This window comes from Canis lupus, chromosome X, assembly GCF_011100685.1.
Source record: "Canis lupus familiaris isolate Mischka breed German Shepherd chromosome X, alternate assembly UU_Cfam_GSD_1.0, whole genome shotgun sequence".
Classification (NCBI taxonomy): Eukaryota; Metazoa; Chordata; class Mammalia; order Carnivora; family Canidae; genus Canis; species Canis lupus.
The window spans coordinates 59,940,263-59,957,778 of NC_049260.1; the positions used below are offsets into that span (position 1 = coordinate 59,940,263).

At 34.6% G+C, this 17,516-nt stretch overlaps 1 protein-coding gene across 6 annotated transcripts in view; it reads right to left on the minus strand.

Annotated features, from left to right (window-relative positions):
* ATRX (ATRX chromatin remodeler) overlaps window positions 1–17,516 on the minus strand; it is a 332,654-nt gene that overhangs the window by 23,100 nt on the left and 292,038 nt on the right. For all 6 annotated transcript variants that reach the window (XM_038587761.1, XM_038587760.1, XM_038587757.1 and 3 more), the window contains 2 exons: window positions 12,171–12,348; window positions 10,353–10,547 (listed from right to left, as the gene is read on the minus strand). In XM_038587761.1, the coding sequence (XP_038443689.1) occupies window positions 10,353–10,547; window positions 12,171–12,348 (373 nt within the window). The remainder of the gene's footprint in view (window positions 1–10,352; window positions 10,548–12,170; window positions 12,349–17,516) is intronic.

Sequence of the window (17,516 nt, forward strand, 5' to 3'; positions counted from 1 at the left end):
AGAGAGTTGATCTTAAAAGTTTTTATTACAAGAAAAAAATTGTAACTGTGTGGTAATGTATGTTAACTAGACTTACTGTAGTGATCATTTAGCAATATATAAATATACTGAATCATTATGTTGTACACCTAAAACTATTACACATCAATTAAATCTCAATGAAAAAGAAAGCTGGAAATGAAAAAAATGGAGTTGAAGTCATATCAAAGGAGAGTGCCTCAGTTTACTTCTCCCACAAGTTTAATCACATAAGAAATTAATGTTAGCATAGTAGAGTATAGCGGTTAAAGAGTATGAGGTCTGGGCAGCCTGGGTGGCTCAGTGGTTTAGCGCTGGCTTCGGTCCAGGTCGTGGTCCTGGAGACCCAGGATTGAGTCCCATGTCGGGCACCCTGCATGGAGCCTACTTCTCCCTCTGCCTGTGTCTCTACCTCTCACTGTCATTCTCTCTGTGTCTCTCATGAATAAATAAATAAAATTTTTAAAAATGTTTTTAAAAAAAGGGTATGAGGTCTGGTTATGACACTGAGATCAAATGCAGGTGCCATCATTTCTCTGTTATAATTTTGTCATCTGTAAGATAAAAACAAACTGTACAGGGTTTGTAAGGTGGCTATAAGAATTAAATAATTCAATACTAGTAAAGCCCTTTGTACAGTGCCTGGCATAAAAAGCACTCAATAAATGTTAGCTACTGTTTATTGTTATTCTTAATTCAAAGGTTTAGCTGATAATAAAGGCAAATCACACCACTACATACCTTGTATCCATAAAACCAGGGTGGACCTTGTTAAAAATATAGATTCCCAGGGCCCACTCCCAGAAACTGATTCAGTAGGTCTTACATAAAGCCAGGAATCTGAATTTTTATCAAGCCGCCAGGTGATTCTGATGCTATTCAGATGCTATTACTCTTAGTGTTAAGAACTACACACAAGAAAAAACACTATTTTAAAGGCATGTCAACCATTGCCTTACAATCGTTGACGTGCAATTATAGGACAGAAATTCATTATTCAATTGCCACATTTTTTTTGTATTTTTCTTTTTTTTTTAATTGCCACATTTTTAATGAATACTTGCTATGTGCTAAGTATTATGCCAGGTGCTAGGAATATAGTGATGTAGATTCACTGACACAATCCTTACCCTAACAGGCCAGTAGTAGGAAGCTTATAATCTAGAAAGAACAGACATATCTTTTTTTTAATAAATTTATTTTTTATTGGTGTTCAATTTGCCAACATATAGAATAACACCCAGTGCTCATCCCATCAAGTGCCCCCCTCAGTGCCCATCACCCAGTCACCCCCCCACCCCGCCCACCTCCCTTTCTACCACCCCTAGTTCGTTTCCTAGAGTTAGGAGTCTCACAAGAACAGATATCTTTTAATCTGTCTACAAAACCAAAAAAGTTCTTGCCACTTTATTTAATCAGTAAGCATTTACTAAATACAGACCTGGTATTTTAAATTTCAGAATTTCCAGAATCTTGAGTAGCAGATATTTTTGGTCATTCAAAAGAAGACATTTCCTGAAGGCTACCTTACATCCTCCCCAATGGAAGCTCGCATTGCATCCCCAACTCTGCCAGTAAAGTGGCCTCATAGATGCTGATGTTTCCATTAGCAGTGATTTGCAAGGCATCTTGCCAGGGTTAGGGAGGCTGCTATTTAGGAGCATCATTGGCACCAAAGTCCCTTTAACCCAAATGTTTTCCCCAAAAATACTTGGTAACCCTGGATCCTTAATTTCTGTGTTATAAGGGGATATAATAAGATACCAAGCAGCAAAAAAGTATGGTCAGGGGCACCTGAGTGGCTCAGTTGCTTAAGTGTTTGCCTTCAGCTTAGTCATGATCTCAGGGTCCTGGGATCGAGGGGTCCTGAACTGGGCTCCCTGCTCAGCAGGGAGTCTGCTTCTCCCACTGCTCTTCCCCCAACTTTTACAAACATGCTCTCCCTCCCTCACTCCCTCTCCCTCTCATGCACTCTCAGTCTCTTTCTCTCAAATAAATAAATCTTTAAAATAAATAAAACATGGTCTACTGTATAATGGTATATGGAGGGACACTAGAAAGCACTTCTTCACTTTAAAAAATTACTACAGAGGTATCAGCTGGTCATAACAATAGACAATTCTATAACTGTGTTATTTAAGAAAGAATAAAAAATTACTACAGAGGTATCAGCTGGTCATAACAGACAATTCTTCTACAATTGTGTTATTTAAGAAAAAATTCTTAAAAATAAAAAAGAAAGAAAATTCTTGAATGTTAGAAAGGGTTGTAGTTCATGGTCAAATGCATGCTAATATCATTAAAATCTAGTATTATTCACTCTTGATTATAATTGATCTCTAGAAGAATTCAAGACTCAAATAAACTGTCTCTTCTGCAGTCTAGCTGAGATTACGGTCTCTGGCTCTTAAATGTTTTTAGTCTTTACTAATCTGTCATATGTCAAGCTTAATCTAAGGATCAGGACTTCATGACTCCTCTGAAATTCCAAAAATGTATGTCTATACTGGTTTCAGAGAAATGAACCCAGTATAATGCAGTATTAGCAACAATTATGGAAACAAAAATAGCACCTAACATTTGAGCACTTACTATGTGTTAGGCATGGGACTTTATGTGGATTATGTCCTCTGTGAGAAAGGTACTACTATCTTTTTATGTTCTTGAGGGAAGTGAGGTTTGGAAAGCTTATGTGGCTTGCCTAAGATTACATCCTAAAAAGGACAGTTGACGAGTGATATGGAAAAAGTAACAGGCTTAAACCATTTGCTCTTTTTATTTGGTATCAACCATCCGAAAAAAACACTAAATAGGAGACTTTTATAACCTACAAAGAAATTGTAAAATTAAAACAATTTCTCTAGAATACATTATGATTTCTGGTGGTCTATGCTTATTCAGATGAATAATCATTTTTATGCCATTGGATAAAAAGAAACAATATTAGAACTTGTTTATTAAATAATAAACATGTAACTTGTGATAAAAGAGACAGAAAAGTAGGAAACAGTAACAACAAACCTCATATAGGCTTCAATTATGAGCATGGCTCCTTCTCGGTCAACAAAAATTGTGTTTATGTGCCACCATGTGGTTAATATGCTAAAGGTTACTGACACGTGCCCTACAATTAAATAGGTCCTTTTAAACTTTTATTCCTAAAAGTAAATGTATGAAAGATCCCTAAATAGGCTGATCAGCAATTTTAGACTTCACATCAAATTATTTTAGTGAGCATATTTCTCTCTAATGTTAAAAAAGACTAAGGTAAAACCATGTATTAACACTGCCCAATAACATTTCTGTTCAACAAACCATGCTCTGAGATATTAAAACTTTAATAAAGGAATAAAGACAAAGGGAAAAATTATATACAAGATTAGGGTAGAGGAAGCAAATCTAAAGCCTCACTTTGGATACTTAAGTTTAAATCTCCCATTTTATTATCTCTGTAATTACCAACATGCAGCATACCTTTAAAAAGACATAGGCAGTACAGTGCTAGAAAAGGAAGTATAAAAAAACTTTTATACCAAAGTTACTGACTTTTGTTTTCTTAATAAAGGGTATAGAGCTTAGGTTGCATACTCACTTAAGCATATTATGAAACATGACCCTGACCAAGATTTTCATCTCTGATATGTGTAATTCATAAGTTTACCAGAAAAGATACTTTCCCTAACACAGTCTCTACATAAACGTTAACAGAAGCAAGTTATTACTTTAACAGTTAAAAAAATAATCAGTCAATAAATCTTTATCACTAGAAACTTATGTTAAACTTTAAGTTTAGATCATGTTAGAAGTTTCAAACTGGCTGAAAAACATTATTACCTTGAACAACTAAAGAGCTGTAACAACACTTTGTAGACATGATTCAGGGGACCCTAAAATCAATATATTTAAAAATGGGTTCACAGGTCTACAAGACTTACATTTCAAAAAAAGAAAAACAGCACCAACAACAGCAAGAAACCAATGAGGGGATTTAAAAATATAATTTCTGAGGTGGAGTGGAAAACAGAGCTAAGATAGCTAATTCAGTACAGAACTGAAAATACAAATTAAAGCTCCAATTCTCTTTTTGTCACATACCTGCTGTGACAGACAAATCACTCTTCATTTTAATTTTACTACCTGCAATAGTAAGTCTGACACTGCTTTTCAATGACATATGAATCATTAAGGAACAATAAAAAGTTTAGTTAAATATCACTACAAAGGCTACTTGAATTTCAAAAATAGGCCATATAAAAGTGCCAGCATTATATTATTCACTATGAATGAAAGAAAAGGAACAAAGGATATAGTTCTTGCCTTTAAAGAGCTGCAAAGATAAAAACACAAGAAAAATAGTCAAGTGGTTAATAAATTAAGTCTGAGATATTAAATCTAACTTTAAAAAAATTTTTAAAAAGAAAGTAGAGAAGTAAAAGAAAGTAAACAACAGAAATACAGGAAGAGGAATCATATAATAATTAAGGAGGAAGTGGTAAGGTAGAAAAAAATATAATCATCACATACCAAGTTGAAAATAAACATTCTCAGAACTATCAAAGGACAATGAAAATTATCTTAAAAAGGCATGCAGTTTAATTATTTAGATAAAAACAATTTGAAGGGGAAATGAAAATATATCATTTTTATCAGTCTTTCATCTTAAACATGATGTATAAAAAAGGAAGGTATTTGAAATTGTACTATAATAATAGGAACCAACTCTGAAATGTCTCTAATAAGAACAGGTTCAAATACCAAGAAATCTCTATGAATATCAAAATATCCACTTGTACCTATTTCAGAGAGGACCAATTTTCAACTTATTAAAGGAAATCAAAACCAAACAGTAGTGGGCAAAGTTAAGTAAAATTGTAAATATAAGCCTAGGGAATAAAGTTAAATACATTTACTGAGTACTTACACTGTCCTTGGTACTTCTCTATCCCTATTGCTACCACCTTACTTCAGGCCTGCATTACTACCACTCTTATCTGGACTATAAAATGCTATTAAAAACAGCATCCTAAAAAGTATCTTTGCATCTATTTCCCTTTCTCCAATCAATCCTGAATACTGATACCCAAAGTGATTTTTCTAAAATGAAAAATTTGATTTTGGTTTTCTTAAAATCATTATAATTGATCCAACAGCCTGTAATACAATGCCCAAACTCTAATTTCTATGATCTGATTCCTATCTGTCTCTCCAGTCTTTTCTCTTACCTCTTCTCCATGCCTACCCTTCCTTATTCTACCACTATCTTCTTTTACTCTTTTATTTTTAAACTACTTGAGGCTCCTAAAACTTGCCATGCTGTTTGATGCACGTTTCTTTTTCCTGCTCTTCCTCTTGAAGGGCCTTCACCTTTGGCCCTTATCGCAATGCAAACAGCTACTCACTTCCATTTTCAACATCAGTTTAAGTCTTCCTAATGTCAACTCCCCATCTCCAACTTTTCCAAAAAAGAGCTAAATATTCCTTCCTTAATGTCTGTACTGATTTATATTATAGGACCCTTAACTTTAATTCTATTTACTTGCTTACAGTATACTGATTAGACTCCTTAGGATTAGGAACCTAGTCTTTATTTATTCATGAGACACACACACACACACACACACACACACAGGCAGAGACACAGGCAGAGGGAGAAGCCGAGAGAGAGAGAGAGAGAGAGAGAGAGAGAGAGAGAGAGAGAGAGAGAGGCAGAGACACAGGCAGAGGGAGAAGCAGGCTCCATGCAGGGAGCCCAATGTGGGACTTGATCCCAGGACCCCAGGACCCCAGGATCACGCCCTGGGCTGAAGGCGGGCGCTAAACCACTGAGCCACCTAGGGATCCCAAGAACCTAGTCTTATTTACCAATGTATCTGTAGTAACCAGCATAGTGATTGGTACTTTGCAGGTACCTGAAAAGTTTTTAATCAATGAATGGGTAAATAAGCTTCATTATTTAGGTAAATTTTTTCACTGCCTATCTATTGAAATCTACAGTCTATCATCAGTTATTGAGTTCTCTCATTTATTTTCTTTTTTTTTTCTTTTTTTTTTTTTTTCTCATTTATTTTCTTGAAGCGTTTGATTAACTCCATAATCATCACCTATATTATATGTAGGTCCTCATCCTGCATTTTACTACCAGGCTAATTTTCTAAAAGCCCACATTTATCATATAACAGGTCCGTTTATGAACTTATAGTGGATACTATTTTATTTTTTAGGATTTTATTTATTTATTTGAGAGAGAGACAGAGAGAGAGAGAGAGAGAGAGCACGCAAGCTGGGGGAGCAGTAGGGGAAGAGGGAGAAGTAGGCTCTCCACGGAGCAGGGAGCAGGGAGCCTGCCATTGGGCTTAATCCTAGACCAAAGCTTAACCAAAGGAGCTACCCAAGCACCCCATGAATACTATTTTAAATCCAAATACCTCCATTTACTTTTTATGGCTCTCCATAAGCTGGCCTCACCTTACCCACAACTCACACATCCAATTTTAACTCTATCTGGTCAATTTCTTTATCATACCTTGAGTCTGGTACATAAATCATCATCTTTCTTTTTGCCCAAATTGTTTCATCCTGCATTCAAACCTCATTCTTTCCTAATCCAACCAAATACTAACCACCTATTTTATAGGCCAGTGTGGTTTTTTTCCACTAAAACTGTACCTGAATGCTCCATCTTCCATTTTTTAACCATATAGTATATGGCAAACACATTCAGTAGCAGTTACATCAGCAATTCCTTCTTTTTCTTAAAGAACGTTACTTTTCTCTCCCCAAATAGAGTATCACCTCTTTCAGGTAAATCTCATACAATATCCTTTGTATTTCCTTTTAGATCCCTGACAGTTCTTAGTTACTGTGATAGTTAGAAAGGCACCAGTACTGAATAAGTTATGGGAATAAAAAGCAGACAGTAAGGGAAAAAAAAAAGAACTAACATTCTCCCTTTAAATTAAATCTTTAAAAAAAATTAAATCTTATGTTGCAGCCCAATGCATAAAAGAGATAAAAGGAGAAGGACTCTGATTGAAACAGGATGTGGTGTTTGGAGTGCTGCCTGTCTGGCCTTCCACTACTCACTTAGCCACATGGTAGTCTTGGAGTACCTCTGCTAATTACTGGAGGCTCCCTGGAATACAATTTGAAAACTGTTAAGTTCAAGTTCTAGCTCTAACCCTTATTGGTCATGTACACTTTGGTAGTCACAAACTCTCTAAACTTCAGTTTCCTAAGGTAAATGAATATGAAGGAGAAAGTCCTGTATAAACTTTAAAGTTTTCTATAAATTTGAGGACTTTACCACATCACAAGCCATGAGCTAAACTGGCTATATTATACAATCTCAACAGTTACATCACACAATGGTATTAACTGTGAAGGCATTCTATATTTTAAAACCCAGTTTTATTTAAAATAAAATAAAGCATCCTAAAGCCATTCAATTCTAGGAATCCTAGGTCCTCTGCCTTGTTTCTAATACTTGACCTTAACTTTCTAATCTCTATTTGGGGAGCAATAAAGTACATAATGATTGGGGCACCTGGTTGTGTATCTGCCATTGGTTCAGGTCGTGATCCCAGGGGTCCTGGGATTGAGTCCTGCATCAGGCTCCCTAGAGGCAGCCTGCTTCTCCCTCTGCCTATGTCTCTGCAATCTCTCTCTCTCTCTCTCAAGAATGAATGAATAACATCTTTTAAAAAAAGTACATAACGATTAAGAGTACATGCTTTCAAGTTGGGCAGACTTGGTTTGAAGGCCAGCTGCACCACTAAGTAGGTGGGTAAATTTGGCTAAGTTACATAACCTCTTCAAACCTTAATTTCCTCAACTTAAAAATGAAAACAACATTACCAGCTTTTCAGTTGCTGCTAGATTAAGGAAGATAATCTCAACAAACTGTTCAGCACACAGTATAAAACCCAGTAATAAATCACTAAAAGTCAACTATTCTTTTCCTTTTGGGAAGAGCTGTGGGAGAGTTGAAGCACTTTGTGTTAATGTAGCATTCAATATTCCTTTTCCTTTTTGTTCTTGGGCAAAGAATTATAGCACCAAAAGCAAAATATAGTAAGTAAAGTCTATAAATGAAAATGCATGACACCTTTAACAACTCAGAGTGCCAAGTTATAAAACAGATGTTTTTTCCCAGACATCGTATAACATTAAATAGCATTTCTTTCCTGCTGGATTTTTAAAAACTTCTTTAAAGCACAATGTCTTGCTCTTAGTATACCTTCACAGTACACCTCAAAGACAGCAAATAAATGTTTACCAAATTAAACAAGTATTCCTAAAATCAGAAATTATTCCCTTTTAAAGTGGAATATTTGCTTCCTATCAGAGATATTACTAACTGTGATGTATTTCTTATAAAAGTTGAAGCTTAAAATTAAGAATAATTTTAGTAAATATGCTAATTAGATAAAAATCATTCTCAAATTGAAAAGGGAAACTTCAATATCTTTAAAATTATAAACATAAACATATGTGCAAGTCCTTAAAAGAATACTTCTTACACCAGAATTAAGTTAACTAATAAGAAAGCTGCTGGGGTATAAGAATTAAACAAATCAAGGCAAATGAACACTATGCAGTTGCTTTTTAAAAAGCAGAAGTACATGTACCAATATAGAAAGATGTTTAAGAAACACCTAGGTGAAAAGAACAAGTTGCAGAAGAGTACATATTGTATGATTCCATTTGTGTTTCTGTGTTTTTAAAGGTATACAAACAAATTCACATACAGAAAATTTTCCAAAGACTATTCAAGATCCCACTCACGTTCTATAATGATATAACTAAGAAAGCCAAATCACCATCAATTTAGTATTTCATAATGTTAAAATGAAATGGTACTCTTTAAAGAAGTGTTTTAAATGTAACATAAAAACAGTAGATTTAAACTCCCATGTGGACCTAGATCATTATAAAAGGGATCTGATAGAGGTTGTCACAAAAAACTCTTTCCTAGGTGCTTTATCAGTAAACTTTAAATGGAAGAATAGTTTACTGATTAGAAAAAAAATTTAATATAGAAAAAAGACATTTAAAAAAAACTCCAAACGTTTAATGTTCATATTACTTTGACATGTACATTAAAAGTTAACTGGAGAAATCACTGATTTATATTAGCATTAGATAGTTATTTATTACAATTACCTTTTGCTTTAATTAAATGTATCCAATCATATGAAGAACCAAGATATATGAGGTTTTGGGTTTTTGTTTTGTTTTGTTTTGTTTTTAAACAAATGACTAAAGTGACTTTGGTAGAATAACACCATTACCTGGTAGCTACTTTCCCAATTCTCTTAACAGCTACAAGGAATATTAAGTGCTTGAATTTGCAGCCAACACAACGGGGAAAGCAACCCCCCAACAATTCCCCCTAAAATGGCCTTTTAGATTAAGTAAAACAGGTTTAAATATATTTAGATCATTATTTTAGACCAGAGAATATATGGCTTTCTCTATGTTCAAAAGGGTCAAAATGATATGTACTATCATAATAAATTTCTATACTAATCTAACTAATGTCTTTTTAAAAATTTTATTTACTTATTCATGAGAGATGGGGGTGGGGTGGGGTGGGGGAAACACAGGCAGAGGGAGGAGCAGGCTCCATGCATGGAGCCTGACGTGGGACTCGATCCCAGGTCTCCAGGACCGTGCCCTGGGCTAAAGGTGGCACTAAACCGCTGAGCCACCCGGGGCTGCCCAATAATGTCTTTTTTAAAGTCCAAGAACAATTGGCCAGAAGACAGATGTAGATACTACTTCTGGCTCTGCCACTTATTAGCTGGAAACTATGAGCGAGTCAGAATATCTCTGACCCTAGATTTCCCCACTTACATAAAATATGAGGGCTTGACAAGATTACTTCTAAGCATCCTTTTCCAAGTGTGAAAGTCTTAGTTGCTTTATGACAGTGAAAAATATCAAGTAAGAGACACTTTTTTTTGCTGATTCTTAACTGCTATATGACAGCAAAAAATGTTAAGGAATTTCATATAGAAATATTAAAATTATGTATGCACTCTACTGGAGATTATTAAAAGAGAAACATACTGTTTCCTTTAAGGTTTCTACTCAGAAACTTTTCTACAAGGCTGAACTTTTTACTGGTATAGAACATGTATTTCAGATTACACTATCTTTTTGTGGTGTTATGTGGAGAACTGACCAAGCACTCTCTGATTTAAATATGACTTTGTTCTCTTTGGAAAATTCTGACTTTGAGCCTTAGCCAAATGACTAACTTTTACTGTAATAGTAAAATATCTTTGGTCCATGGTAGGTTTTGTTTGAGCTAATAATCTAAAGATGTTTACCTTTGGCAGCATGGGAGTATCCCTCTTCTTCTTTTTTTCTGAATTAGGGTCATCTAATAAGTCTGGCTCAAAAGTATAAAGTTCAGTAAGCTCATTCATGGTAAAATGACGCTCAACTTGCTGCTGATCAACAACTCGAAAAGATAGTGACTGCTTAGTTACTTGCCGATCATAAATCTTATCTTCCATGGTGCCCTTTGTAAAAAGAAGGAACAATATACAAATAAATAAATTTTGTACACATGAAACTTAAGGAGAAATTACTGGTTAATACAAAACAGCAAAACTTCATAGTAATACATTGCCATAAAGGAAGTTTTATTAGCAATGCTGCTTAATTCATGAGAGATTTCATCTGTTCACCATAGTTTACCTTGACAAAAAAGAAAACTACATTACTGATAATCATTCTTTATTACCTGACCAATATGCATTCAGGTCTTGCCTTTTTTTTTTTTTTTTTTGAGAACATTTGCCCTTTAATTTGCATTTAAAATCAGTTTCTTTAAATATTTTAGTTACAAGTTCTGAATAGTGAAGACAGAGTAGATGCTGTAGGCACTCAGTATCAGCTCCCAACCCCCTCCTCCCCCAAGCCTTGCTTCTCTGCTCAGGATCCAAAGGGGCACTAAGTGGCTACTGGTGTCAAGTGGCCACCGCCTCAGGCCTGGATGCAGCTGGATACAAAGTGATGAAGCTCAGAAGCTTTCGTGACAAGTATTTAAACTTGCTCCAGGCAATTCCAATGATTGTACCCAGACTCAAGGGACAGTATCACCTCAGAGGTGTGAAATATATATATATATTTCTGTACTTAGTAGAAGAGTAGTCACCAAGGTGAACAGAAATAAAGAAGTGCATGAAATAAGATTTTAGAGGGTTATAAAAATAATAATTCAAGAGAGCAGTTTAATTCCTTCTCAGTGGAACATAATAAACTCTCAATAATCATTATAAATAGTCTATCAAGTCTTATTTTCTAGAATTCCAGGACAGAAAATTAACAAATACAATGCTCTATCTATAAAGAGCTTTTAGCTTAAATGATAGGAAGGGGGTTACACTACAGCTTGCCAATTATATTAAGTACTAAAGAAGATCAAATGAGCAAGGATCGATCCACCAATAAAATTCAGTTTCTGGTTCAAAAGCCCAGAGTTGGAGGCAGGTGAAAAGAATAGCATGTATTCCCAAAACAGATGTACCAGCAAAAATTCAACTTGATTCTATAAATCTGTATTACCTTATATTGCATCCATCTCTTTGATTTTCTCATTTTTCTTAAATTTCAATTTGTTTTTTAACATCTAAGTTTATATTTAAAGGAAATTACTTTAATTCTTTTCTATAAAGTATTAAACATTCTTTGTAATGATTCTTTGTTATTATAAGTTAACCATTTCTTCCTATTTACCCATATTCTTCAAATTAAGAGAGTATCTAGTAGGGACTAAAAACAATTATCATTTGACCTTTACATCTATAAGCAAATTAGATTAACTTACTTGCTTTTCTATGTATGCTAAGTAAAGAACTATAAACGTTTAACTTTCCTGAACAAGCAAGAAAATTCCAAAACTGTTTACCCATGCAAATCCATCCCAATCTGAGAACGTTGACATTATAGACATGGATGAACTACAAAACAGAAAATCATGAGAAGCCAAAATTGACTTCCACTAATTTATGTATAGGTTAGGGTTGTTGTTTTCAATTTCATTTGCTTCTCTATAATGCATGTATGTTTGGCACTCCGAAAATATTATCAATTTCACCCAAACTTTCACTACAAAAAAAGAATGTAATTTGTAAACCCACCTGAGCTAAGAACCTATATACATACACAGGTTTAGTTTGTCCAAAGCGATAAACTCTGAATATACTCTGGATGTCATAAGATGGATTCCAAGAAGCATCAAATATAATCACTCGATTAGCAGCTACCAGATTAATTCCAAGAGATCCTGCTTTGGTAGAAATGATAAACAATCGTCCTCTGAAAATAAAAACATGCATAAATACTTTAGTAATAAGTGCTTCACAGATATTTTAATTATGATATGACCTTTTATTCCAAAGGCAGTTTTTTGAACAATCAGGAATTCAAAGAATTCTTTTCTCACTTACTGAAGAAAACAAGACATGTCTAAGGAGTCAGGTTGATGATTTACATGCGCAGGAAGAATCTTATTGCTGGAAAATGAGAGTCTGATTTAGGAATAAACATACATATGGAAAGCACATGTTTACAAGGTATTCATAGATTCTGAGTAAATGTAGAAAATCAATGTATAACTCAAAAGTCCATACTCTGTACAGTACTGTTATGAGCAAGCACTAAGTACATCAAAATGAAGGACAATATCCAAGGGCCTAAGTGTAGTAGTGGTGAATGATATGCAATTATAATATAGTGTAAAAAACATAGGGAGAGAAGTTAGATAGATGCAAGTTACTAAAGTAGCTAAAATCAAATCAAGAAGACAGAGGGTTTCAAGAAGGATGTGTTCAAAAAAGAAAAAAAGACCAAAAACTGTAAGATATCTAGGAATAAACCCAACCAAAGCAGTAAAAGACCTGTACTCTGAAACTATAGAACACTTATGAAAGAAACTGAAGAGGATACAAAGAAATGGATAAACATTTCATACTCATGGACTTGAAGAATATTGTTAAAATGTCAATACTATGCAAAGCAATCTACATAGTTAATGAAATCCCTATCAAAATATGACCAGAATTCTTCACAAAGCTAAACAAACAATCCTAAAATTTGTATGGAACCACAAAAGACCCCAAATAGCCAAGGCAATCTTGAAAAAAAAAAAAAAAGTAAAGCTAGAGGCATCATAATTCCAGACTTCAAGCTATATGACTAAGCTATAGTGATGAAGATAGTATGGCACTGGCACAAAAACAGACATAGATCATTGGAACAGAATAAAAAACCCAGAAATGGACCCTCAACTCTATGGTCAACTGATCTTTGACAAAGCAGGAAAAGAATATCCAGTGGAAAAAAGTCTATTCAACAAACAGTGCTGGGAAAACTGGACAGCCACATGTAGGAGAATCAAACTGGACCACTTTCTTACACCAAACACAAAATAAAATCAAAATGGATCAAAGACCTAAATGTGAGACAGGAATCCATCAAAATCCTAGAGGAGAACACAGGTAGCAACCTCCTTGACAACGGCCACAGCAACTCCTTACTAGACATGTCTCCTGAGGCAAGGGAAACAAAAGCAAACATGACCTACTGGGATTTCATCAAGATACAAATCTGCACAGTGAAAGAAACAATCAACAAAACTAAAAGGCAGCTTACGGAATTGAGGATAAAGGGTTAGTATCCAAAATCTATAAAGAAGTTAACAAACTCAATACCCAAAACATAAATAATCTAGTTAAGAAATAGGCAGAAGACATGAATACACATTTTTCCAAAGAAGACATACAAATGGCTAACAGATACATGGAAAGATGCTCAACATACTCATCATCAGGGAAATATAAATCAAAACCACAATGAGATACTATCTCATATCAGTCAGAATAGCTAGAATTAACAACAAAGGAAACGACAGATGTTGGCAAACATGCAGAGAAAGGGGAACCCTCTTACACAATGCAAACTGATGCAGCCACTCTGGAAAACAGTATTGAAGTTCCCCAAAAAGTAAAAAAATAAAACTACCTTATGACCTTGCAATTACACTATTAGGTATTTAGCCAAAGGATATAACAATACTGTTTCAAAGTGGCACATGTACCCCCAATGTTTATAGCAGGAATGTCCACAATACCCAAACTAAGGAAAGAGCCCAGATGTCCATGGACTGATGAATGGATAAAGAAGATGTGGTAGGCACATACACTCACACACAAGAATATTACTCAGCCACCAAAAAGAAAGAAATCTTGCCATTTACAATGATATAGATGGAATTAGAGTGTATTATGCTAAGCGAAATAAGTCAGTCAGAGAAAGACAAATACCAAATGATTTCATTCATGTGTACAACTTAAGAAACAAAACAGATAAACATAAAGGGAAGGGAAAAAAGAGAAGGAGGCAAACTGTTAAGAGACTCTTAACTATAGAGAACAAAGTGAGGGTTGCTGGAGGAGACATGGGTGGGGGAAGGGTTAAATGGGAGATGGGTATCAAGGAGGGTAATTGTGATGAGCACTGGATATTATATATAAGTGATTAATTACTAAATTCTACTCCTGAAACCAATATTACACTATATGTTAACAAACTAGAATTTAAATAAAAACCTCAAAGAATAAAAAATAAATATAAAAAAAAGAAAAACTGATAGATTACCTTCTGTGTTGGAACACAAGAATTTATATATATGAGATTTTGGGAATGAATTAGTTGATAGGTTCACAGAAAACTAAGCAAATGTTAAAAAAGAAACCATTACCTGAAAAAAAAAGAAACCATTACCTGAACAAAAATAAACATGTGCATAAAAAGAGAAAAGTAATCACAGTACTGTAAATGGCTTACATGTGATTATTTACATAGTCAAAATTGTCGAAATTGATTTTGACAATATTATAAAAAATATGTTGAGAAAATAAGGAAAAGTGTGTGTGTACATGTGGGTAAATTCCCACCTTAGATTTTAGAAAGGATATATGAAAGTAAATACCAGAAAAATTGCCAAGAGTTGAAACCAGTTGAACCAGTTGAAACTTACCTGCAGTAAGTCAAGCATCACGTGTAGGAAGGTGATGGTCAAGGGACTGGTTTTGATCTCAACCCTTACAGAATGGTTTTTTAAGAATATGTAAATATATTACTTTGATGTAAACAAAACTTTAATTTAGAAAGATTTTATGTAACATTTTTTGAAAATAAAAAAAAAGAAAATATAAACAAATTTAAAGAAAAAAACTACTCAGTTCCAATCCCCAGAAACAACCTCCATTCAAATTATGGTGTATTTCCTAAGGTTTCTTTTTTCTTTTTTTTATTCATAGACACACAGAGAGAAAGAGAGAGGCAGAGACACAGGCAAAGGGAGAAGCAGGCTCCATGCAGGGAGCCCGACGTGGGACTCGATACCGGGTCTCCAGGATCACACCCCGGGCTGCAGGCGGTGCTAAACCACTGTGCCACCGGGGCTGCCCAGGTTTCTTTTTTCTAAGAATATATAGTTTTGGTTTTACACAGATATGGTAATATCTGTGTACATAGTTCATATTATGAGCATTTCCTCAAATTTCTTGGTAAACATCAAGCTTGGTAGCTAAACAATATTCTACTGGATGACTATATGATTTGTTTACTGTTGGCCAACTTAAGAGTGAGAAAACCCTTGGAAGATAATAAACTCTCAAAATTCTCTATAAAATGCTTTTATACACCAAGCCTTACTTTCTATAATTTCATGAAGGGAAATTAATGACTAAAATGCCATACGATTATACATTATAAACTAAAATGTGGGCAGCCCTGGTGGCGCAGCGGTTTAGCGCCGCCTGCAGCCTGGGGTGTGATCCTGGAGACCCGGGATGGAGTCCCATATCGGGCTTCCTGCATGAAGCCTGCTTCTCCCTCTGCCTGTGTCTCTGCCTCTCTCTCGCTCTCTCTGACTGAATGAATAAATAAATCTTAAAAAATAAATAAATAAACAAACAAACTAAAATGTGAAGAAGCTCAAAATTTAAGTAACAGGAAAGAGCTTACAATTAAGAAAAATCCCATACAAAATAAACACAGGTACTCAATTCATGTTTTGTTTTGTTTTTTTTAATGATAGTCACAGAGAGAGAGAGAGAGAGAGAGGCAGAGAGAGAGGCAGAGACATAGGCAGAGGGAGAAGCAGGCTCCATGCACCGGGAACCCGACGTGGGACCGATCCAGGGTCTCCAGGATCGTGCCCTGGGCCAAAGGCAGGCGCCAAACCGCTGCGCCACCCAGGGATCCCTCAATTCATGTTTTATATTAATTTGGAGCTATCACATATCTGAGAATATAGGCCATAGAAATGATCAGAAATATAAGAATATATATTTATTCACACTGTTATTTATGAGATCATAAGGTTGAAAATAAAGAATATGTACGCACAGAGGACTAGATTACATTCTACCTATTCAATGAGTTACATTACGAATAAAAATCTATAATATTATGTGAAAAAAGCAGGATATAGAACATTATCAAGTATAATTGCATCTGCACTAAAAATCAAAACATACATGCTTACAATGTTAACAGTTCTCTTGGGTCAGTGGAATTATGATATTTTCTTCTTTATATTTCTCTATAATACTCATTATAGAGAACAAACTGTGCTTTCTTTAGTTAGTGGACATATTTAAGGGATTATGAACAACTGGGTCTCCATTATTATTCCAGTTGTTTACATCTATTCCATACCAGTGAAACGATCAAGCATATAGAATGGCATAAACTATGTAGGTTAAAAACACACACAAACACACACAGAAAAAAAACAGGAAACCTCATAGAGAGATTCACAATTGTTTGTTATCTATCCAGTAATTAAGAGTTGAATGGGCTTAATAAAAGCATGTTTATGAAGCTGCTATGCATCCCTGAGCTAGACTGCTAATACAAAAGATGAAAAAATATCCAGTCACTGCACTAAAGGAGTGCAATTACAAGACAAAAAAAATCTGCAGTCTAATTTACAATAATGGAGGCATTTATTTACATGGTACTGATGTGATCAATGACATATTCTGGTTTATAAAACCATGTAAATGGGAAACAAAACTATGTAATTTTATGCCCAATGAAAAATAAAGTGAAGTAAATGAACAAGTATTCAGAATATTTTACATCTATTTAACCTTTAATATTATTCAGTATGGAATATGTAAATCCATACTGAGATAAACTAACCAGGATATTTTTAGATTTTCCTAACACTAATACATCAGCATTAAAATATAAACTATTTGAATAATGCTGCTATAAACCTTCTGGGTATATGCTTTGGACATGTAAGCATTTCTGATATACCCAAGAGTAGAATTGCTGGGTCATGGGGTATGTATATAGCACTGTTAAAGCTGAACAAATAGTTCCCCAAAGTGGTTACTCCAATTTACATTACCACCAGCAGTGTGTGAGAGTTTCAACTGTTCCAGATCCTTGATAACTCATGGTAT